This window comes from Delphinapterus leucas, chromosome 15, assembly GCF_059928025.1.
Source record: "Delphinapterus leucas isolate spDelLeu-1000000601 "Yukka" chromosome 15, BTC_Dleu_Yukka2, whole genome shotgun sequence".
Taxonomy (NCBI): Eukaryota; Metazoa; Chordata; class Mammalia; order Artiodactyla; family Monodontidae; genus Delphinapterus; species Delphinapterus leucas.
The window spans coordinates 84593557-84618896 of NC_143143.1; the positions used below are offsets into that span (position 1 = coordinate 84593557).

General features: G+C 46.9%; 1 protein-coding gene across 8 annotated transcripts in view; it reads left to right on the plus strand.

Annotated features, from left to right (window-relative positions):
* Positions 1-25340, plus strand: part of ZNF831 (zinc finger protein 831) — a 148716-nt gene that overhangs the window by 22784 nt on the left and 100592 nt on the right. For 7 of the 8 annotated variants that reach the window (XM_089897126.1, XM_089897127.1, XM_089897128.1 and 4 more), the window contains 2 exons: positions 8612-12232; positions 13465-13604. In XM_089897126.1, the coding sequence (XP_089753252.1) occupies positions 8612-12232; positions 13465-13604 (3761 nt within the window). Of the gene's footprint in view, positions 1-8611; positions 12233-13370; positions 13605-25340 lie in introns of all 8 variants that reach the window. The other variant, XR_016387952.1, reaches the window with a different exon arrangement.

The following is a 25340-nucleotide window of genomic DNA, read 5'->3' on the forward strand; positions in this document are numbered from 1 at the left end:
TCCTCCCTTTTCCCCTCCAGTTAATACAAGTATTTATTTGTTGGGGTTTTTTTTTTTTTTTTTTAACTCTGAGAGGCAAAACATGGCATTTGGTATATACTTTGCACTTCTTGGCCAGTGAGAGTAAATGTCTCTTCACATATGTCTTTTTTTTAAAAAAAAGTTAATTGTTTTGATTTTTTTAATTTTAAAGATTAACAGACAATTTTTAGAGTGGTTTAGGTTTATAGAGAACTGAGGGGAAAGTACAGAGAGTTCCTATATACCTCTTACCTACACCCCTCATACAGCCTCCTCTGTTATTAATATCTACATTTAGTGTGGTACTTCTTTTAAATTGAAGTATAATTGTTTTACAATATTGTGTGAGTTTTAGGTGTACAGCAAAGTGATTCATAGATATATACATATATTATTTTCCATTACAGGTTATTACAAGATATTGAATACATTTCCCTGTGCTCTACAGTAGGTCCTTGTTGATTATCTATTTTGTATATAGTACTTTGTATCTGTTAATCCCAAACTCCTAATTTATCCCTCCCCCACCTCCTTTCCCCTTTGGTAACCATAAGTTTGTTTTCTGTGTCTGTGAGTCTTTTTGTTTTGTATATAGATTCATTTGTATTCTTTTTTAGATTCCACATATAGGTGATATCATATGGTATTTGTCTCTCTCTTTCTGACTTACTTCACTTAATATGATAATCTTTAGGTCCATCCATGTTGCTGCAAATGGCATTATTTCGTTCCTTTTTTATGGCTAAGTAATATTCCATTGTATATATGTGCCACATCTTCCTTATCCATTCATCTGTTGGTGGACATTTAGGTTGCTTCCATGTCTTGGCTATTGTAAATAATGCTGCTATGAACATTGGGGTGCATGTATCTTTTCGAATTAGAGCTTTTGTCTTTCCTGGATATATGCCCAGGAATGGGATTGCTGGATCACATGGTAACTGTGTTTTTAGTTTTTTAAGGAACCTCCACACTGTTTTCCATAGTGGTTGCACCAATTTACATTCCTACCAACAGTGTAGGAGGGTTCCCTTTTCTTAGTGTGGTACTTTTGTTATAATTGATGAGCCCTGGAAACCACTGATCTTACTGTTTCCATAGTTTTGGCTTTTCCAGGATGTTATATAGTTGGAATCATGCAGTATGCAGTCTTTTCAGATTGGCTTCTTTCACTTAATAATATGCATTTAAGTGTCTTCCATGTTTTTTCATGACTTGATAGCCCAAGTCTTTTAAGTCATTAAAATTAAATTTTAATTAAACTCATTTCTTTTTAATGCTGAATAGTATTCCACTGTCTGGATACACCATGTTTTTTTAAAATTTTTTATAAATTTATTTATTCATTTATTTATTTTTGGCTGCTTTGGGTCTTTGTTGCTGAGCGCAGGCTTTCTCTAGCTGTGGCGAGCAGGGGCTACTCTTCGTTGTGGTGCACAGGCTCAGTAGTTGTGGCACACGGGCTCAGTAGTTGTGGAGCACGGGCTCAGTAGTTGTGGAGCACGGGCTCAGTAGTTGTGGCAGGCAGGCTCAGTAGTTGTGGTTCGCAGGCTCAGTAGTTGTGGCACATGAGCTTAGTTGCTCCGCGGCATGTAGGATCTTCCCAGACCAGGGCTAGAACCCGTGTCCCCTGCACTGGCAGGTGGATTCCCAACCACTGCACCACCGGGGAAGTTCACCATGGTTTATTTATTCACCCATCTACTGAAGGACATCTTGGCTGCTTCTAAGTTTTAACAATTATGAATAAAGCTGATACAAACAGGTTTGCAGGCTTTTGTATGAAAATAAGTTTTTGGATAATTGGGTAATGATATAGCCCCCCGTTTTTTAATTTTTAAAAATTGTAAAATATGCATAACATAAAATTGATCATTTCAACCTTTTTTTTTTTTTTTTTTTGCGGTACGCGGGCCACTCACTGTTGTGGCTTCTCCTGTTGCGGAGCACAGGCTCTGGACGCGCAGGCCCAGTGGCCATGAGCTCACGGGCCCAGCCACATCCGCAGCATGTGGGGTCTTCCCGGACCAGGGCACGAACCCGCGTCCCCTGCATCGGCAGGCGGACTCTCAACCACTGCGCCACCAGGGAAGCCCCATTTCAATCCTTTTTAAGTGCAGTTCAGTGGCGCTAAGTACATTCACATCCTTATGCACATAGTTCCCTTTTAACGTAATGCTAGTCCAGGTACCCAAGGGTGGGGAGGAAGCAAGTGGCCCCACACATGGCACGGCGGCTGACAGGCATGCAGGACAGACTGAAGTCTGGGAAACTTGCAACTAGAACAACAGTCTCAGCAACCACGTTCTTTCTGGAAAGTTCGATCTGCTGAATACGTTTAATCCATTCTCCATAGTCTTCTCTCTCAGGGCCCAAAACATGAGTTTTTAAAACTTATTTGTGGCATTCCCATGTTCTCTTTTTGCCCAGGCCCCCTCGTGGGTTGCAGGGGGCTTTGGAAATAGTCACTTTCCCTCCCCATGGGGTGGCACACTCTCAGAAGAACATAGTTTTGGGGGGTGTCGGGGAGCGGGGAGCCCACGCATGGCAGAGGGAGGAAGTGAGGGGTCCGACGGGCTATCTGCAGGGTGGACCCTCGGGATGGCGACCGGGCGCGGGGACAGCGCTCGGCAGTGGGTCTCGCCGAGCAGGTGGTCCTCCCAGAGGCTTCCCTGGTGCGCCCGCCCTCACTTTCCCCCCTGCTCGATGGGGACGAGACAACTTGCCACCTCCCTGGTTCAGAGTGAGAATCACCAGTGGCGGCCCTTTGAGGTTTCCCCAGGAAAAGTGTCATATCCCCCAGGAAGGTGCTGGCGGGCTTGCCGCCTCCCAGTCCGCGATCAGCTGCTGCTAAGAGGCATCGATTTCGCTGTGGTCACGGAACAGGCTGCAGACAGAGCAAAATAATCATCGTGGCAGGCATGTCAGAAATGTAACGCTCTTTTTCTGGAATTTCTATTTTGAAGCCCCCGCTCCTCCCACCCCGAGGCAGTCAGTTCTGGGCTTCTTTTCTCTCTCCCCTGAAGATGGGCTTATTTCGGGGTACAGGTGGTGCTCAGCCCCCAGTTCCCCAAGCTCCACGCTGAGTCACCTCTCCTGCAGCATTACCCTTGGTCTGAGCCATTTTCTCAGTCACTCTCAGCCCCGTCTTGAGTGCTCTGGGATTCATCCTGGGCTGCACCGGCTCTGGGCACAGAACCCTGGGGGCTTCCGCCCTCCCTCCCGCCTGGACTCGGGCTTAGGGATGTTGCTATTCTGTCTGGGGGGCGGGGTCTCTCCCGAGTGCCCCCGAGGAATGGGGGTCCCAGGTCTTCTCTCTACCCGAGTCCCCTCTGAAGCCAAAGCTGGAGGGTCTCGTCGCCCGCTTCCGACTTTCTTCCCTCCCACCTCCTCCCAACCCGAGGATGGGGAAAACTGGCTGGTCTTCCTCAGATTCCCCTTAGGGTTTAGGCTTTGGAATCCACAAGTCTTTACTCAGTTTCTGCCACAGCAAGTTCATTGGAGGCCCTGCCCATCAATCCCCCTCTGCATTTTACCATTTTGGAACAAGCTGCAGGCAGCATTGCTGGGCATGAGAATTTCTGGGGCCACAGAGCCCGCTGGGTGTGTCCCCTTGGCCAGCTGGACATGCCAGCACACCATTGCTCCCTCAGTCCCCTGTGGGGTAACGTGTTCTATGTGATCTCTTGGTCCCCAGCCGAGTTTAGTAAGCTCCAGCTGCCATCGGTGGGGACTGGCTTGATGACACACTCTTTAAAGCATCCTTCACCCCAGCTTTCCCGCTCCCCTGCTAGCATTGCCTGAAATCACCTCCCAACTAGAATCCTTATAATGACCTTCTTTCTTGGGAATTGCACCTGGGAACGGCATCCCTTCCCGGAGGCACTGAAGGGAGCCAGCTGCATTGACTGATGGGGAAAAGACAAGGGGTAGGAGGGAAGGTGGGGTGGGGAGGATTCGCTAGTTAATAGTTCAAAATATTATGGCGTATCACTGGAAACTCAACTGAGCCAAGCACTTCCTCCGTGCCTGACGCCACCCTCGGTGTTTTCTCACACGTTATTTCATCTGATCCTTCCAGGAGCTGTGCCCAAGTGACCTGGGAGCTGGGTCTCGGGGGTGTCCACCAGCAAGCCTGGTGAGCAGGGACAGGAAGGCGGGTCTGATGGTTCCCCTGGGAAGCATCTCGAACTTTCTCAGCTTGAGGGAAGCCTTGTCTTCCATTCACATCAGTGCTTAGGAATTCTAATAGCTCCTACCCATCTCTAGGGATTTCTGTCTTTAAATCTTTCCTTAAAAATTTATAAGGTCTCAAATCTGTGAGATCTCTAATGTAGACAGGTTTATGAGGAATAGAGAATGGGAATGATGGTCTTGGGATAAAAAAGAAAAAAAGGACTGACTGTAGCGTTTGCCAATTTCTGTGGTGTAAATACTCCCACCACGGCCAATCGCAAGCTATGAACGTGACGTTACTGGACCTAAAATTGCCAGGAGGTGGAGATGTGGAGTGCCACCCTGTTACATAGTATTTCCACCATCCCGACGCAATCCACGTGAGTAACGTCCAGAGCACTGATCATGCTAAGATGTAATAAAATAATTAGTAAGTGATGAGCTTGGTGTATTTAGTTCCTTTTCTACTACTGACATAAAATTCACATAACATGAAAGTCACCATTTTAACTATTTTAAAGTGTACAGTTCTGTGGCATTTAGTACATTATAATGTACATGCAACTACTGACTGCATGTGGTTCCAGAACATTTTCATCACTTCCTTTCATAAAGGAAGCTCTGTTCCCGGTTAGGCATTCACACCTCCCTCTCCCTTTCCACCCCTGGCAACCACTGTCATCTGTTTTCTGTGTGTATGAATTTTCCTCTTCTGGGTTTTTCATGTAAAAGGAATCATACAGTGTGGCCTTTTGAGACTGGCTTCTTTCACTCAGCATCATGTTTCCAAGGCTCGTCCATGATGTAGCCTGTATAAATACGTCATTCCTTTTTATGGCTAAATAACATCTCATCGTACAGATAGACTGCAATTTGTTTATCCATTCATCAGTTGATGGACATCTGGGTTGTTTCCACCTTTTGGCTCTGTTGCATTGTGCAGTTATCAACATTTATGTACACGTTTTTATTTGAATACCTATTTTCAATTCTTTTGGGTATATACATAGATGCGGAATTTCTGGGTCATGTGGTAGTTCTGTGTTTAACTTTTTCAGGAACAGCCAAACTGTTTTCCACAGTGGCTGCATCATTTTACATTCTCACTAGCAGTGGTTAAGTGTTCAAATTTCTCCATATCCTCACCAACATTGGTTATTTTCAGTTTATTATTAATATGCTAGTTTATGTGAAGTCATACTGTGGTTTTGATTTACATTTTCTAATGACTAATAATACTGAACATCTTTACATGTGTTTTTGGCCTTTGTATATCTGCCTTGGAGAAATGTCTATTCAAGTCCTTTGCTCATTTTTAAATTGAGTTGCTTGTCTATTTGTTATTGAGTTAGAAGTTTCTTTATATATTCTGGATTTATCATGTACACAATTTGCAAATATTTTCTCCCATTTTGTGAGTTGTCTTTTCACTTTCTTGATAGTGTCCTTTGATGCACAAAAGTTTTTTTTTTATTTTGAAGAAGTCCAATTTATCTTTTTCTTTTAATTGATTTTGCTTTTAGTATCATATCTAAGAATCCAATGTCAAATCCAAGGTCATGATTTACCCCGATGTTTTCTTCTAAGAGTTTTGTAGTTGTAGCTCCTACATTTAGGTTTTTGATCAATTTTGAGTCAATTTTTGTATGTGGTGTGAGGTAGGGATTCAACTTCATTCTTTTGCATGTGAATATTCAGTTGTAGTAACTTTGTTTTTAATATAATTTATCGAATTGTAAGTCTATATAATTTAACTTTTAATTATGGCCACATTTAACAACTAGCTTGCAAAATTTCTGAAAAGTTAACAATCAGCTCTTGTGAGCCAGTGTGAGCTGGTATGAGCTGCCATGACTTCTACCTTTCCCTGATTGAACAGTCTTGCTGCTAAGGCTGGAATTTGGATTTGTTTTTCTTGAGGAGCTAATCTGGGGATTGGTTGAAGTGGAACTCAACCAATGGAGCTCCTGGGAGATGGGCACCTGAGGGTGTAGGGTCTAGAGGTCCCCCAATTCTGTAGCCTTGGGCCTGTTTACATTTTCTCATTGCATCTGGCTTTCCCTCCCACAGTTGGAAGAGCATGGCTGGGTCTCTCTTGCTCCCTTGCCTAGCATTTGCCCAGCTGTTACCCCTGGCTGAGAGGGAACCAACTGTGTCTCTGTTGGGTTCGGAGGGGCTTTGGAAGCCCCACCTTTGAGCAGAGACCCAAGCCTGATCTTGAAGCTAAAGAAGTGCTTTTTTCCTGCTGGGGTGGCCAGATAAAATACAGGATGCTCAGTTACATTTTTAAAATATTTATTTATTTATTTATTTTTGGCTGCATTGGGTCTTCATTGCTGCACGTGGGCTTTCTCTAGTTGCGGCAACTGGGGGCTACTCTTCATTGCTTTGCGTGGGTTTCTCATTGCAGCAGCTTCTCTTGTTGCAGAGCACAGGCTCTAGGTGCACGGGCCTCAGTAGTTGTGGCATGCGGGCTCAGTAGTTGTGGCTCGTGGGCTCTAGAGCACAGACTCAGTAGTTGTGGCTCATGGGCTCTAGAGCACAGGCTCAGTAGTTGTGGCTTGTGGGCTCTAGAGCACAGGCTCAGTAGTTGTGGCGCACGGGCTTAGTTGCTCTGTGCATATGGGATCTTCCTGGACCAGGGATTGAATCTGTGTCCCCTGCATTGGCAGGCAGATTCTTAACCACTGTGCCACCAGGGAAGTCCTCTCAGTTACATTTTGATTCCAGGTAAATAATGCATAATTTTCTAGTGTAAGCAAGACCCATACAAGAATTGGGACATACATATACTAAAGAAGTATACAGGGCTTCCCTGGTGGCGCAGTGGTTGAGAGTCTGCCTGCCGATGCAGGGGACTCGGGTTCGTGCCCCGGTCCGGGAAGATCCCACATGCGGCGGAGCGGCTGGGCCCGTGAGCCATGGCCGCTGAGCCTGTGCGTCCGGAGCCTGTGCTCCGCAACGGGAGAGGCCACAACAGTGAGAGGCCCGTGTGTCGCCAAAAAAAAAAAAAAAAAGTATGCATTGTTTATCTGAAATTCAAATTTATCTAGGAATCTTGTGTTTTCATTTGCTGAATCTAGTAAGTGTCCCCTCAGGTCAGTTCTCTTCCTTATTGTCCTAATCCAGTAGCGGAGACTCAGAACTCCAGAGTGGGAAGGGCCCTAGGGAGGTGCCCATTTTACAGACCTGGAAACTGAGTCCCATCTGAGGAAAGGGACTTGCCCCAGCTCATGGGATCACTGTGGACTTTGAGGACCTTGCTGAGCTACACAATTTTTCTTTTTCGTGAAGTCAGCACATTTTCTGAGTGTCTCCTCTGCACAGGGCACTGCGCTGGGTGTTGGGAGACAATGGTGACAAGCCTGCCATGTACCTGTGTGCAGGGGAAGAATCAAGAATTCCCTTTGAGAAGCAGCCACATAGCACAGGGAGATCAGCTTGGTACTTTGTGACCACCTAGAGGGATGGGATAGGGAGGGTGGGAGGGAGGGAGATGCAAGAGGGAAGAGATATGGGAACATATGTATATGTATAACTGATTCACTTTGTTATAGAGCAGAAACTAACACACCATTGTAAAGCAATTATACTACAATAAAGATGTTAAAAAAAAAAAGATAACTCCCCCCCCAAAAAAGGATTCCCTTTGAAATATTACTCAGCCATAAAAAGGAACAAAACTGAGTTATTTGTAGTGAGGTGGATGGACCTAGAGTCTGTCATACAGAGTGAAGTAAGTCAGAAAGAAAAACAAATACTGTATGATAACACATATATATGGAATCTAAAAAAAACGGTACTGATGAACTTAGTGGCAGGGCAGGAATAAAGACACAGATGTAGAGAACGGACTTGAGGACACGGTTGGAGGGGGAAGGGGAAGCTGGGAAGAAGTGAGAGAGTGGCATGGACATATACACACTCCCAAATGTAAAATGGATGGCTAGTGGGAAGCAGCCGCATAGCACAGGGAGATCAGCTCAGTGTTTTGTCACCACCTAGAGGGGTGGGATAGGGAGGGTGGGAGGGAGGCCCAAGAGGGAGGGGATATGATGATATATGTAAACATAGAGCTGATTCACTTTGTTGTACAGCAAACATTGTAAAGCAATTATACTCCCATAAAGATGTAAAAAAAAAAAAAAAAGAGAATTCCCTTTGGGCATATTAAATGAGATAGGATTGAGACAGACCCGGGTCTGAACCTGCTTTGCCACATGTTAGCTGCATGACGAGTCACTTCCACTCCCTGAGCCTCAGTTTCCCCTTTCCTTATATGGGGATAAGGGTATTTTTCTTGGGAGATTGTTGTGGCTTCAGTGGAGGTGACGAACTGCCTGATGGGGGGTAGGGAAGAGTTTATGATGAGAGAAGAGAGTTACCCATAGTAAAGTTCGGTTGTTGCTCACAGGTTGCCCGGCATCCTGGGCCACCCAGACGATGTGGGATGGAGGCGCCGGAAGTCACCTGCCCTGCCTTGCCTGCCAGGGACCAGCCAGCTCCTGCTTCTGGCCCCCCAGGGGCCCCAGGTGGGCAGGCCTCGCCTCACCTGACCCTGGGCCCCATCATCCTGCCCCCAGAGCAGGGCCTGGCCCCCACCCTGTTCCTGAAGGCCTTGCCCATCCCACTGTACCACACAGTGCCTCCAGGGGGCCTCCAGCCGCGTGCCCCCCTCGTGTCAGGCAGCGTGGACGGGGGCAGCGTGCCCTTCATTCTCAGCCCCCTGCTGCAGCCTGAAGGGCCCGGTCCCACCCAGGTGGGGAAGCCAGCGGCCCCAGCGCTCGCCGTGAACTTCGTGGGTGCTCTGCCCATCCTGTCACCGGGCCTGGGGCCCATGCTGGGCAGCCCCGGCAAGGTGCGCAACGCCGGCAAGTACCTGTGCCCGCACTGTGGCCGGGACTGCCTGAAGCCCAGCGTTTTGGAGAAGCACATCCGCTCCCACACGGGTGAGAGGCCCTTCCCGTGCGCCACCTGCGGCATCGCCTTCAAGACCCAGAGCAACTTGTACAAGCACAGACGGACCCAGACACACCTCAACAACTCCAGGCTGTCCTCGGATGGCGGGGGAAGCAGCCTCCCGGAGGAGGGGGACAAGGCCGGAGTGCCTTCCGGGACCCACGGGGCACGATCAGAGAGACCCCTTTCTCCGGGCGCCCAGTCTGCTGGGCACTGCCTGCTGCCCAGGGCGCATCTGTCCCCGGTTGCCAAGAGCCTGGACCTGAAGATGGACGCTGTTGCCTGTCCAGTATCCACGTTCGATGTCAGGGAGGCCCCTGTAGACTCTGCCCCCGGGCTCCCGCTGGCCAGCTCGCAGCCGAGGAGGAAGTTGCCGGAGCAGCGGTCCCCGACGGCCAGCAGGCCGGGCTCCGTGCTCCAGCAGCAGCAGGTGGAGAAGCCCGGGGATGCCAAGCCCTCGGAGGGTCGGCTGCGGAAGTGCGAGAGCACCGACTCGGGCTACCTGTCCCGCTCGGACAGCGCAGAGCAGCCGCCGGCCGCCGGCAGCCCCCTGCACAGCCTGTCGGAGCACAGCGCCGAGTCTGAGGGTGAGGGAGGCCCGGGGCCCGGGCGCGCGGAGCGGGCGGCCGGCCTGGAGCTGGAAAAGAGGCGGTTGGAGGAGCGCATCGCCAGGCTCATCTCTCACAACCAGGCTGTGGTGGACGACCCCCAGCTGGCCCACGTGCGGCCCCGCAAGACGGTCCTGTCCAAGCAGGGCAGCATCGACCTGCCCATGCCCTACACCTACAAGGACTCCTTCCACTTCGACCTGCGGCCACCGGAGCCCAGGAGGACGCCTGCCGCCCTCCGTGCCGCGCGCTCCACCTGCGCGCCCCCAGACAGGGCACGGCCCCTCTTCTTCCACTCGGTCCCCACGCAGCTCTCCACCGGCACCGAATGTGTGCCTGTCACCAGGAGCAACTCGCTGCCCTTCGTCGAGGGCACGGGGACGTGGCCGGAGCCACCGGACCCCCGGGACGCCTGGTCCCGGAGGCAGAAGCCTCTGAGCCCCAGGCCTGCCCCCGCCCGATTGGCCGATGTCCCTGGCAGTCACCCCCGGGCCCTGGTCAGACAGGCTGCGGTGGAGGACCTGCAGTGTCCCCCGACGGGAGACGCCTCGGCCCCGGCGGAGGACCCGGATGGAAAGAGACCGGCTGCGGGGGAGGGACAGGCTGGCCAGGGCCAGGCGGCTGGTAAGCAACGCGGCCAGAGGAGGCTGAAGATGTTCTCCCAGGAGAAGTGGCAGGTGTACGGGAAGGACACGTTCAAGAGCATCTACCAGAAAACGAAAGCTGGCCACCACGGAGGCAAGAAGGCTAGGGAGGTCACAGCGGGCGGCGGGGTCGAGCTGGACTGTCCTCTCCAGCAGGATGCAGGGGGTGGCGGGCGTGCAGCCCCCTCCCAGGATGGGAGGAGGCCCCCGGGCCCCGAGGACACTGCCGTGGAGGCCAGGCCAGCGCCTTGCGCAAGCCCACCGGCCCGGGAGGGCCTCTTGGTGACTGAGCCCCCCAAGCAGAGGGAGACAGTGGCCAGAGCCGGAGGCAGGGACCAGCCCCGTGTGAACAGGGCTGCCTCACGCCCCGCCCTCAGCTGCAGAGGACCCCTCTGCTTGGGCAGCAAGAGCCCTCTGCTTCCCCCAAACGGGAGGCTGGAGCTGGGGTGTCAGCTGCTCCCAGCACCCAGTCCTCCCAAAGGAGGTGACCTAGAGGCTCCCAGGCGGGGTCTGCCAGACCCCAAGCTGGAAGGTGGCACCCGGGGTGGCGGAGGGGACGCCAAGGAGACCTGTCAGCAGGCCCACGTGGTCCCGAGCCGGCCGGGTGGGAGCTCTGGGGAACCCCAGCCCACAGAGGTCAAGCTCCCCTCAGAGAGGAAGAAGCTGAAGGTGGAGGTGCTAAGCTGCCAGGAGCCCCCGGGAGCAGGAGGAGAGACCCCGGGGGGCCCCGTGCACGCTGCCTCCCCACCCCCTCAGAACCAGGACAGTGACCCTGGGGAAAAGCCAGGGGGGCTGCCTGGAGGCGGCGACTGCACAGCGAGGGGCAGGGCTGGGGCCCTGAGGCGGGCAGGGCCTCGGGACATGGAGCCTCGGCTGCGTGCTACAGCTGCAGCCCCCGGGTGTCCCTCCCAGCTGGCCTTGCAGCCTCGGGCCCCCGGCGTCCTCGCTGCCCCAGTGGACATGGCCTTCCCCCCACAGTACCTCCTCAGGTTACCCCAGGGAGAGACCCGTCACCCGCCGCCCATCCCCCAGAAGCCGGACCAAGGCCAGGGCCTTCTCTGCAGGAGAGGGGGACCTGAGGAACGGGCATCCTTTATGGAGTCGGGGCTGGAGGCCCCCCTGCTTCCCAGCTCAACCTCAGGCCAGGCCCCTGGTGGAGCAGACAGCTTCGGGGAGGACCCCAGCTGGTCCACGCCGTGCGACAGGAGAAAGGGGGTGCAGGGAGAGGAGAAAGGCTTGGACACTGGCACCCCAGCAGCTGGGGTCCCCAGGGGGGCAGTCTCCTTCCCATCCACGCCAACGTGTGACTCTTGGAGGAGTGGGACCCATGACACCCAACAAGCCTGCAGCAGCAGCACTTGGGCGCGAGCCAGGCCCTCTGGGGGCGTCCTCCATCCCTGGGAATCCACTGGGGAGCTGGGGGGGCCTCCCGAGAGCGCCCCGTGGGGCCCTTCTTCAGGGCCACTAGCGGGGCTCAGTGCCGGTTGCTCCCGCCAGCCCGGCCCCTCACTCTCGGCCCTCCCACCCCCGGGCTGGCCTGAGTTGGCCTCGTGTGCGCCCGCGGAGACCCCCGGGAGCTGCAGGGCCCAGGGGCCTTTCCCCTCGCTGAGGGCTGAGCCCCGGCTCACATGGTGTTGCCTGAGCCGCAGCCTCCCTCTGCCGCTGGAGCAGAAGGAAAAGGACGCTTCCGTGCACCTGGCGCTGCATTTCCCTGTTGGCAGTCTCCCGGGTGAGGGTCCTGACGCCCAGCCAGCGAGCAAAGCAGTGTCTGGAAGATGGACCAGGATAAGCCCTGGAGGAGGAGGGCAGACGCAGACATTGAAGGTAACACCCAGCTAGCTTTGTCCCAGGGCCCTGGGGGCTGAGGGAGGATGCTTGGCAGGCAGGACTTATAGCGATGGAGAGAAAGTATGAAGCCATCCTGTGTAGCACCTGCTGTCCATTATAACATCTTCTCAGCCTGCTCCCAAGGGAGAGAAAAAAGGCGCAACATGTGAAATAAAATGAAAGAAAATCATGAGAAAAGGTTTCAAAGGACAGAATGACTGTACCCAAGACTCTGGGTGAGATTTTTCATAACTAGACATAAACCTTAATGCTGAGCTTCCTGGTAGCAGAGGCGAGCAGTAAAAGTGAAACGTTGGTCAGGGGAGCTTATAAATCAGAAACCCTTTTTGAGAGATAGACTCCAAACAAAAACTCTTAAAAGGAGACAGTTATCATACCAGGGACTCCAGAGAAAATAGCTGCTATGGTCAGATTCAACTGACCCCTGAGTTTCCTGGAAGCAGTGGCAAAACGGGAAAGGAGCTGGGTGCTCTAGAGAGTTCTCACTGGTGATTAAATAAATTTATAGTCCCATCTTTTTTTGGGGGGGGGGGTAGGGCCGTGCCTTGCGGCATATGGGATCTTATTTCCCGACCAGGACTCAAACCTGCACCCCCTGCATTGGAAGCGCAGAGTCTTAACCTCTGGACCGCCAGGGAAGTCCCTGTAGTCCCATCTTGAGAGCGACTCCATGCATCTGGATTGTATAATTGAGGGTGTTGTCCTGCTCTGGGATGTCCTGGGCCAGGGTGACTGGAGAGGATCCTGCAGCCTCAGTTGTAACTTAATCGTGTGGAACAACAGGGTCTGTGTCCCAGAGCTTGAAGGCTGTTCTCATGGTAACACTGCCTTTATCCCTAGAGTGGGGGGTTAAGAAAGAGTGTGCTGGGCCTGAGAGAGGGCGAATCCAAGGCCCAGCTTAGCCTCCTTCCTCCACAAGGCCATCAGGTACTGGGTGTGGGCATTCCTGGAGGAGGGAAAGGAGCCGGCCACGGTGTTCCCTAGACCTCCAGTTATCACCAAAGGTCTGGGCTTTTTCTTCTGTGGATCCAGCCCAGGCAGGATTCCAGAAGGTTCCGCCCAGCAATGCGCAGACCATTTGGCAATGCAGCATTTCGATGCCCGATTTCCCCAGACAGGCATCCTGTCTGCAGAGAGAGAACCCTTCTGTGTTGTTCCCACCGTGAGGGCTGTGAGCAATATGACGCCTGCGTGCCTGGTATTTTCAGCTCTCCGACCCAACAGCCCCAGGGATGCCATCCCAGGAGTGGATGTCTGAGCCAGAACGGAAGAAAGGATGGCCTCATAGGAGGGCAAAGATGCCTCGTGGGAGCAGCAAGCAGAAACAACTGAGGATCCGCTCCAAAAGGTAGGGCGTGTGGCCACCTCTGTCATTTCCCCGTGTGCCCACAGTGTCAGGAACTGCAAACTGCGATTTCAATAAACCCACAAGGAAAGCTTCACAAGGGATTCAAAAGGCATCTCTGTGTTCCAGGGAGAGAGAGACAGACAGAGTCCTGTATAGGAACTGGGGTCTAGAGTTTCATGGTTAAAGGACTCAATGTGTTTCCCCATCAGTCTACCGGCTGTGTGTTTTTCAGTGGTGCCTTTTTTAAGGCCAGGCGTCCAGCAAATATTCGAAATAACTGAGTTGAAAACACATCCATCCAGTTTAACTCCTGAAGAGAGAGCATGTTAATTATTTACAGCTTTTATTGCTTTTTTAATTATGCAAGTGATGCGTGTCCTTTGCAGAAAAATTAGAAGATACAGATGAGTGAGGAGAAGACAATAAAACATCCTGGTGATCTCAGTACTCGGAGGCACCCACGTTTAGGTGTGCGCCCTTCTAGACTTTTCTGCGTGATCTGTGCACGTACATAATCTCCTGACCGCAAATGCGGGGTGGGGGGCAGATGGATTTTAAAACCCCTCTTTCATCGCGTCATTCTGATTGTCTCGCTCCTTTGCTCAAAACCCTTCAGGTTGCCCACTGCGTACCCTCCTCCCTCCAACACCCCCCCCCCCCCCCCGCCCCGCAAAGCTTTTAGGTCCCATTTTCCCATGGTCGCCCCCCTCCCTCTCAGTGTGATGTCATATGGTCCCAGCCCTCGCCTGTTCTCTATTTGACACTCCGAACCCGGATCCCCAAGGCTCTCCTGCATCCACAGTCTCCCCTTCCTAGAATGCCTGGCCTTCTCCTATTGTCAGTGTTTGGTCCAGACATAGGTATTTGTCGAGAGGCCACACAAATTCCTAATGCTTGCCTACAGCTGCTCAGGCTCTCACCAGCCAGAGATGACATACCCTCTTCTGAGGCCCCTGCACCCGCTTTCACTTGTCTGCCAGGACCACGTTTCCAGAGCTGGCATCGCTGAGGGCTTGCTGTGTGCCAGGCACAGCATTTTTCTCTCAAGGAAACCGAGACACACAGAGAAGTCGGGCAACTTCCCCGAGCACCCGGATCTGAACCAGCAAACCTTACTCCAGAGCCCAGGTGCCAAACAACAGCTTGCCCCAATGCTCCCAGCCCGTAACGGACATGAGAGTCACCTAGGGTTTTCTGGAGGTTTCTTGTGATGCTGGGTCAAATTCAGTGGGTCTGGGATGGGGCCTGAGATTCTGTATCTCTAACATGCTCCCCGGTGAGGTTGAGGATGCTGGTCCAGTGAGCTAGCTTGGAGAGCAATGCTTTACATCACCCAAACCACATCCCGGGAGCTCAGGGATACTGGCACGTGGCTTTGCTCCCACAAAGCACTAAACTACATCCGAGTGACAGCTGGCAAGCCTGAAGTCTCCAGGCCTCAGTCAGAGTCCCGGGAGATGTGGGGAGGGGGACACAGGTGGGGTGCCTCATTTACAGTTCCCAACACTGGAACTTGACTGTTTCAACAGACATTCATTGTGCACCTGCTAGGTGCCAGGTGTCTACACGTGGAGGCCGTTGGGGAAACATTCCCAAATAAGGCTGATGGTCCCAGGCTGGTCCTCCGAGAGGCCTGGAGATGTCTCTCCAGGATGCCTTGCAAACCCATCAGCAGCCCAGGGGCCAAACAGCCCATGTAAGAATCTTATTTGGCCGCAACATTGTTGAAAGTTTTGATGCTTAGTATCCAAATAATAAATATCAGGAGATTTCACATATAAACCTGGATTTTGGCTTCTCTTAAAATATCTGAAGCTCTGAAGATATTGGGTCTGCCTTCTTGCGGGGCAGCAGCTGGCTGGGGCTTAGCAGCAGCTATGCCTGTGGACGGTGCCTGTGCTCTGCAGCCTGCCTCAGTCCCCACTTCTCCCTAGTGTCCTTTTTTCCCATTTTTTTTTTTTAGCTTTTTTTAAAAAATTGAAGTATAGTTGATTAACAATGTTGTGTTAGTTTCAGGTGTGCAACACAGAGGTTCATTATACACACACACATTCTTTTCCAGACTCTTTTCCCTTATAGGTTACTACAAAATATTGAATATGGTTCCCTGTGCTCTACAGTAGGTCCTTGTTGTTTATCTATTTTATATATGGTAGTTTGTATCTACTAATCCCAAACTCCTAATTTATCCCTCCTCCCACCACCCCCCTTTCCCCTTTGTTAACCATACATTTGTTTTCTATGTGTGTGAGTCTGTTTCTGAGATAAGTTCATTTGTGTCATATTTTAGTTTCCACCTATAAGTGGTATCGTATGGTATTTGTCTTTCTCTGTCTGACTTACTTCACTTAGCATGATAATCTCTAGGTCCAACCATGTTGCTGCAAATGGCATGATTTCATTCTTTTTTATGGCTGAGTAGTATTCCGTTGTATTTATGTACCACAACTTCATCCATTCATCTGTTGATGGACGTTTAGGTTGTTTCCATGTCTTGGCTATTGTGAATAGTGCTGCTGTGAACAAAGGGGTGCATGTATCTTTTTCGAATTATGGTTTTGTCTGGATATATGCCCAGGAGTGGGATAGCTGGATCATATGGCAACTCTATTTTTATTTTTTGGGGAAAACTCCATACTGTTTTCCATAGTGGCTGCACCCGTGTATATTCCCATCAACAGTGCAGGAGGGTTCCCTTTTCTCCACACCCTCTCCAGCATTTATTATTTGTAGATTTTTTTTTTTTTTTGATTATGGCTATTCTGACCGGTGTGAGGTGATACCTCACTGCAGCTTTGATTTGCATTTCTCTAATAATTAGCGATGTTGAGCATCGTTTCATGTGGCTTTTGGCCACCTGTATGTCTTCTTTGGAGAAGTGTCTATTTAGATCTTCTGCCCATTTTTTTGATTGGGTTGTTTGCTTTTTTGGTATTGAGCTGTATGAGCTGTTTGTATATTTTGGAGATTAATCTCTTGTTGGTTTTGCATCATTTGCAAATATTTTCTCGCAGTCTGTAGGTTGTTCTCTAGTGTCTTACGTTTAGTCATGTAGTCTGCCTGGCCCTCGTAGGCATGCGTGTTTGCAAATCTTCATCTTAACATCCGGTTTTGTGGGAGCCAAAACTCTGCCTCCCAGTCAGTGAGCTTCTCAGCAAGAGGCTGCAGGTGAAAAAGTGAGGGGGCAGAGGGACCCTGGCGTGCAAACAGGAGAGGTCAGAACCCAGGCTCGACAGCTCTGTCCTGGAGCCTCCAACCGGGTGCACTGGGGATGATGCTCTTGAAGTTTTTACATCCACCAAACTTTGACTGGTCGACCATGATTCCTTCATCACTCGTGCCTTTATTGGCTCATGATCGTCCTTTGAGTCATTCTAACCCCAGGACCTTTGCACTTGCTGATCTGTTTACCTCTACCTGCACCCACCACCTCTGGCTCCTCATGGGGCTGGCTCCCCCTCATCTCAGCAAAGACGTTGGCATTGTGGCGGAGACTCACCTGACCCCTGTACCTCAGTGGTTCCCCCCTTTTTTTCTCCATCCCATCGTCTTGTTTTATTCCCTTCATAGGTTGTTGGTAGAATTCATTTTCTTGAGGCATGGAATTGATGGCAGCTTGCTTCTTAAAAGCCAACAGTGGAGGGCTTCCCTGGTGGCGCAGTGGTTGAGAGTCCGCCTGCCGATGCAGGGGATGCGGGTTCGTGCCCCGGTCCGGGAAGATCCCACATGCCACGGAGCGGCCGGGCCCGTGAGCCATGGCCGCTGAGCCTGTGTGTCCGGAGCCTGTGCTCTGCAACGGGAGAGGCCACAACAGTGAGAGGCCCGTGTACTGCAAAAAAAAAAAAAAAAATATATATATATATATATATATATATATATATCACTGTTAAGAAAAAAGATATATATCTCACACTGAATTTATCATCCTTCAGTTTGATTTTTAAACTCCATATTGTGTTTTTGAAGATCTCGCCATGTTTGGTACATACAGATAAAATTCATTCATCTTAATTGCTGTAGAGTATTCTATCCCATGGAAATTACACACTGTATTTTCCATTCCCCTATTTATGGACATTTAAATCATTTCCAGTGTTTTTGTGTGTGTGTGCTAACTTTGCAATGAACATGCTTATACGTGCCTCCTTAGACAGAATGTGAGAAGTTTTCTAAGAAATATACCTAAAATGGAATTACTGGGTTATAAGATAATCACATTTTCAACTTTACAAGTTATTACCAAATCACTCTCTGGAGTGCTTGTGTCACTGTAGGTTTCCTCCAGCTAACAGTGGGAGTTTGCCCTGCTCCCATATTCTTACTAATGTTTGTTAGGAGCAGATTTTTAATGTTTTGCCCACCCAGGATTTGTAGGATTGTGTATATATCCTAGATTTGCATATATTCTTTGCCTGTTATATATACCGCAGATATTTTTCCAGGTCTATTATCTGACTTTTTAAGCCCATTCATTTATATTTACCCGCATAATTGCAAACATCTTGCCTCTTCATTCCTTTTGGCATGTCAGATCTTCCTTCTGGGATTGTTTCCTTCTGTCTGAAGTATATTCTTTGGAATTTCCTTTAGAGAAGAAAAATCTCAGTTTTTATTAGCCTGAAAGTGCATTTATTTCATCCTTGTTGTTGAAAAATATTTTTTCTGGGTACACAGTCTCAGGTTGACAGTTATTTCCTCTCAGTCCATCAAAGCTGTTATTGCATCGTCACTTGGCTTCTATTTTGTGGTGAGAAGTCAGCTACAAGTCTATTCATCTGTCTTTTGAAGGTCTCTTATCTCTGGCTACTTTCAAGATCTTCTTCTTTGGTGTTCCATACTTTTACTTTGATGTATCCAGGTACACGTCACTTTAATTTATTCCATTAGGAATCCATTGGGCTTCTATAATTTCTGGATTGATGTCTACCCGGAAAATTCTCAGCCATTGTTCTTCAGATGTTGCCTCCATCCCAGTCTCCCTCTTCTTTGGAACATCGAAATAATGCATCTTAGATCTGTCTTTCATGTCTCTTAACCTCTATTTTCAACAACTTTGTCTCTCCCTGCTATAATCTAGATACTTTGTTCGGATGTATCTTTAAAATGTTACTAACTTTCTTAATCCACTGTGTGTTTTTTTCAAAGCTCTATTGACATATATTGAATTTTAATATCATGCATATTGAAAGTGTGCAATATAGTAAGTTTTGACATGTTCACACCCGTGAAACCAACAACACTATCAAGAGAGCAAACGTATCCGCAATCCCCAAAGTTTCCATGTACCTTCTTATAATTCTTTCCTCCTGCCCCCACCTGCCACCCTCCCCCCGCCAGGTAACCACCGATGTGCTTTATGTCACTATAGAGTATTTCACTTTTTCTAGAATTTTATAAAAATGGAAGCAGACAATATATACCTTCCCCCCCTTTTTTTTTGGCTGGGCTTTTTCTTCACTCCATATGATTATTTTGAGGCTCATCCATGTTGTGTGTATCAGTCATTTGTTCCTTTTCATTCCTAAGTAGTCAGCCATTGGGTGGATATGGCACAATTTGTTATACAACCACTTGTTGGTAGACATTTGGCTTGTTTCAGTTTTGAGCTGTTATAAATAAAAAGTACTATAAATATTCATATACAAGTCTTTGTATGGGTATAAGCTTTAAATTCTCTTGAGTAAATACCAAAGAGTGGAATGTCTGGATCATATATGGTAGAGGCATAATTTTTTAAGATGCTGCCAAGCTGTTTTCCAAAGTGGTTGTATCATTTTACATTTCCACGAGCAGTGTGTGACAGCTTCTGCTTCTCCACCTCCTTGCCAACACTTAGTATGGCCATCCTTTTTAATTTTTGTCATTCTAATAGATGTCTAATGGTATTGTATTAGTTTGAATTTACATTTCCCTAATAAATGATGATATTGACTATCTTTTCATGTGCTTATTTGTCATTTATGTAACTTTTTTGGTGGAATATCTGTTTGCATCTTTTCCCACTAAAAATGGGTTGTTAGTTTTCTTCTTATTGAATTTTGAGAGTTATTTATATATTCTGGCTATAAGTCCTTTTTCCGATATGCAAGTGGTAAATGTTTCCTTCCAGTCTGTGCCTTGTTTTTTGTTTTGAATTCTCTTAACAGTGTCTTTTAAAGGGCAGACGTTTTAAATTTTGATGAATTCCAATTATCATTCTTTCTTTGGATTGTGCTTTTGATGTCATAACTAAAAAATCTTGGCCTAAATCATAGCCACAAAGATTTTTCTCTTACGTTTTCTTCTGTAGCTTTACTGTTGTAGGTTTAATATTCAGACCTAGGATCAAATTTTTGTATATGGTGTGATGTATAAATCAAAGTTCTTAGTTTTGCAGGTGGATACCTAATTGTTCCAGCATGATTTGTTCATCTATTTGTCTATTTTGATGCATATGCCATGTTGTTTTGATGACACTGCCTGACTTGAAGGGTTACTCTAAAACTTAAATATTCAAGGCAGTGTGGTATTCACATCAAAATCGACAAATAGATCAATGAAACAGAATAAAGAATACAGAAATAGACCACACATACATGGTCAATTGATTTTTGACTAAGGTTCAAAGGAAGTTCAATGGCAAAAGTATAGTCTTTTCAACAAATGTTGCTGGACCTGGAAAGTTTCCCCGCCAGGAAGCCAAGGCAATCATGAGGCTCACCTCATCTGTTCGTCTTCTCTCAGGGACCACTGCTTTCATTGCTTGGTGTCTAATGTCCTGAGAATCATTGTTTTAGACATTTGTCCATTTTCTTATTTGGGAGGGCACGTCTAGTCACTGCTATACCATGTTGGTCAGAAGAAGTCCCTGGACTAATACAATGGCCTCTTAATTGGTCCCCTGCTTTTACATGTCTGTCGAGTTTTAAATTTAATTCCTGACAATATTATATTTAATTTTTTTTAAGTTCCATTTAATTATTTTTCAAATCTGCCTGGTCATTTTTATAGTCTCTTGCTCTTTACTCTTCTTTTTTTAAATTGAGGTATGATTGACAAACATAAAAGCTGTATATATTTAATATATACATCTTGACAAGTTTGAAGGTACGTGTACACCCATGAAGCCATCACCACATTCAGTGTCCTACACTTTCCTAAACTTATCCATCATCTCTAGAAGTTTCTTCCCTTCCTCTTTTTTGTTTTTTGATAAGAATATTTGACATAAGATTTAAATTTTATGTAAATTTTAAATTAAGAAAATTTTAAGTATATAATACAGTATCGTTAACTGTATCGTTAATGATACAGTTATCGTTTAAGTATTAGATATACAGATATCGTTTAAATATATAGATGGTATACAGATATCATTTAAGTATATAATACAGTATCATTAACAGTATCGTTTTAAGTATATAATACAGTATCGTTAACTGTATGCACTGTGGTGTGCAGTAGATATCTAGTATTTATTCATTTTGTAGAAGTGAAACTTTGTACCCTTAGATCAACACCTTCTTGATTCTCCCTCCCTCCATCCCTGGTAACCACTATTCTATTCTCTGTTTTGATGACATTGACTACGTTAGGTTCCTGATTTAAGTGGGATCATGTAGTATTTGTTCTGTATCTGGCTTATTTCATTTAGCATAATATTTTCCAGTTCATCCCTGTTGTAGTAAATGGCAATATTTCTCTCCTTTTTAAGACAAGTAATATCCCATTTTATGTATACACCACATTTTCTTTATCTAGTCATCGATGAATGTTTGGGTTGTTTCCATGTCTTGGCTATTGTAAATAATGCTGCAATGAACATAGGTGTGCAGTTATCTTTTCAAGATCCTGATTTCAATTTGTTTGGGTATTTACCCAGAAGTGGGATTGCTGGGTCATAGAGGACTTCTATTTTTAAGGTTTTGAGGCACTTTCATACTGCTTTCCATAATGGCTGCATAAATTTACATTCCTACCAACAATGTACAAGGGTCCCCTTTCTCCACATCCTCACCAACACTTACCTTTTGCCTCTTTGATGAGAGCCATTTTAAGAGGTGTGAGGTGATATCTCACTGTAGGTTTGATTTGTATTTCCCTGATGTTGAGCACCTGTTCATATACCTGTTGGCCATTCGTATGTCTTCTTTTGAGAAATATCTATTCATGTCCTTTGCCCATTTAATAATTGAGTTCTTGGGTTTTTTTCCTATTCGTTTTGCTATTCAGTTGTGTGAGTTCCTTATGTATTTTGGATATTGGTTCCCTGTCAGATATATGGTTTGCAAATATTTTCTACCATTCCCTAGGTTACCATTTCATTCTGTTGATTGTTTCCTTTGCTGTGCAGAGGCTTTTTGGTTTGATGTTGTCCCACATGTTTATTGTTGCTTTTGTGGCCTGTGTTTTTGGCATCATATCCAAGAAATCATTACCAAGGCCAGCACAAGCAGATTTTCTCTATGTTTCCTTCTAAGAGTTTTAGTTTCAGGTCTTATGTTTAGGTCTTTAATGCATTTGGAGTTGATTTTTTGTGTATGGTGTAAGACAAGGGTCTAATTTCACTGTTTTGCATGTGGATATCCAGTTTTCCCAACACCATTTATTGAAGAGACTATCTTTTCCCCATTGTATATTCTTGTCCTCTTCCTCCCATCCCCATTGAAAATCAGTTTACAGTAAGTGTGGGGGTTTATTTCTGGTCTCTTTATTCTGTTCCATTTGTTAATACATCTGTTTTTATGCCAGTACCATACTGTTTCTATTACTGTAGCTTTGTGATATATTTAAAAAACCCAGGAAGTGTGATGCCTCCTGCTTTGTTCTTCTTGCTCAAGATTGCTTCAGTTATTTGGAGTCTCTTGTGGTTCCATATGTATTTTAGGATTGTTTTTTCTATTTATGTAAACTGTACTCTTATTTTCAACCTTTTAAAAAGACACACTAAATATTTTGCATCTGATAATGCCAACACAGGAAGTCTTGGCATGTCTGACTCTGTTTTATATATGAGCTCTCACTTATGGTATCTTGTTTCCTTGTTTGTTTTTGGATATTTGATGGTGAGCTGAGATTTTTGCAACTTTGTGGTGGGTTTCTCCAGTAATGATTTGTTTTGCTTCTGCTAGGTGCCTGGGGGCACACAATGAGCACTACTTTAAATAAGGTTCTTGGTTGTAGGTTTCTCCATGTCACAGGGTAGTGTGAATTCAGATTGCAAACCCATGAGAAGACTGTCTTATTGTTATGAAATTAACAGGAGAGACTTTTGCCCCCTCCACTCAGTGATAAGATTGGAATTTAAAAATATATATATTCTCTGGGCAGGTGGTGGGGGTAGGATGTATTATCCCTAATTAACCCATATATTGAGGGTATAGCCTCTGAGGTCTCAGTTTTCTGCAGGAGTAGAGGTTGGATCTTCCACCTGACTCACAGGGTAGATTCTGGGTTTGAATCATGTACCCTGAACCCCACCAGACAATGGAAATGGAAGAGCAGGATCATGGAGACAAAAGGGCAAGCTCACCTGGTTTGGCAAATGCCCTCAAAATGAAATCACTCTCACTTTTTTCCACTTGGTTTTTAACTTTTAAATATATCTTACCTTTTAATCAGAACACCAATGCGTTTAAATATAAATTGTAAACATTTTTATATTTAATCTACATTTTTCGTTGGTTTCAGTATAAGGGTAAATATGGGGGTAGTCAACCAAAGTAACTAGTTCACTGTACTGTTAGAAATGGACTTCTTATTTTCTAACCTTGCTTATGCTTCTTTGATCATCAAGAAATTGCATGTTTTGATGTAGTCAGATGGAGTTACCTTTTCCTTTACGATTATTATTTTTTGTTTTGTCTAAGAAATTTTTCCTTGTCTCAAGCCCCCAATGTCACAAACACAAAAAGATAGTCCCTTATGTTCTTTCTCTCTATATATTAATGTAAAGAAGGATTTATTTTTATTTTTGTTTATATAGAAAACAGTGGACCTTGGGTCAAGTTTGGCTCTTGGCTTGTTTCTGTATGCCCTGTGTATGTCCTGTATACCTGTATGTGAGGTAGGCATGATTTTTACATTTTAAAAAGAATGTGTATATGTATACTGGATTGGCCAAAAAGTTCATTCAGGTTTGTCTGTAAGATGGTACCAAAAACCCGAACGAACTTTATGGCCACCCCAATACATACATACATACATACATACATACATATATATACACACACACATATGTGTATATATATGTATATGAAAAATGTGTGGCAGAGATTGTATGTGGCTTGTAAAGTCTAAAATATTTATTACCTGGACCTTTATATAAAAAGCTTATAGACCCCTGGCCCAACCCCCTTTTTTCACTTATTTGCTGTATTTTAACTTCCCGTTTGTACCTGAAGTTTATTTCAGGGCCCTCCCTTGTGTATCATTCGACTCTTTGTTGCCAGCTCCAAACACCACACTGTAATGAAAATGGGTGTTGTCATTAATGAAAGCACATGAGTTAAAGGAGAGGGATTAGAAAAGGCAGGGTCCATTTTCGGAGTGGAAATGGGAAAATGTAGAAAATTCATACTTGGACACCTAATTGCCCTGACATTAACTAGAGGCATAGAGATTCAGAGCATTCATTAACAATGTCTCGGCCGTGCCCAGAGCAGGCACTGGACCATGGAATTGAATTTTACTGATTAATTTGTAACTGTGTACAGTGCTGTACGAAGCATGAAGCTCTCAGAGACTTGTTCTAGGGAGCTCCTGACAACGAACAATGAATTGTGAAGCCCCAAGTGAATCGGGATGAGTGGAGAGGAGATTGGAGGTTATGTGGGTGAAGGGTGCTTTGTAAACCCTAAAATGTAGATCCATCACAGAAGGGGAGAGCACAGGAGAATGCACAGAGGATGGAAATCTCTTAATTGATGGTGTTTTTCCTCATAAAGCAGAAGTTTATAGTCTGAGCCTGTGTCTGCTCACTTTTTACTCATTCCATGAGGTAACTCTGAGATGAGATGGAGACGCAGACCTAGGGATGAGGTGGCCGCCACTCCTCATGGCTGAGACCCTCTGTGACGTGCTCCACGGCACCAGAGCTTTGACCCCAGTCTCAAGTCCGGTTTGGTGGGATGCTGAGGGTCTGCTATACCTCCACTCCACTTCTCTTTGCTTTGTTACTCCCCGTGGGATCAAGAGAGGAAAGTGAGGAGGATAATATGACACACCACATACTCCTTCCCCAGGATGAGCGTGTGTCAGGCAGGCCACGCAAACCTGCAAGTCTGCCTCCTTGGATCTACCTTCCAAGACCTGGCTGATAAAAGGGACAGTGGGTCAGGGCGGGATTGGAGTAGGCAGGGTAGTCAATGGCTGTCAATCGGCATCAAGATACATGACAGACCTCACCCTGCCTCCTTTTGTGAGCTTCCCACTGGACTCCAGGCAAAGCTGGTGTCCCCTGTGCTCTTGACCTTGGTCCACCAGTCATCAGTGCCCCGGCTGGTGCTGACCTGGGGTAAGAAAGCTTTTTTCTGATTGGTCTTCCATGAGGTCTATAAACAAAGATATTGTGCTGTTCTTACGTAAGTGCTGATAATGTCGGCTCTTACAGGAAGATCTACAGAGAGAGAAACCAAGAGAGCAGAGGGTGTGTCAAGTATGAGTTGGATTTAAAGTCTGGCCCTTAAATAGCAGCTTATTAAAACAAAATGTAAAGCACTGTACAAGACAGCTAAAAGCAGAGGATTAGACATGAAT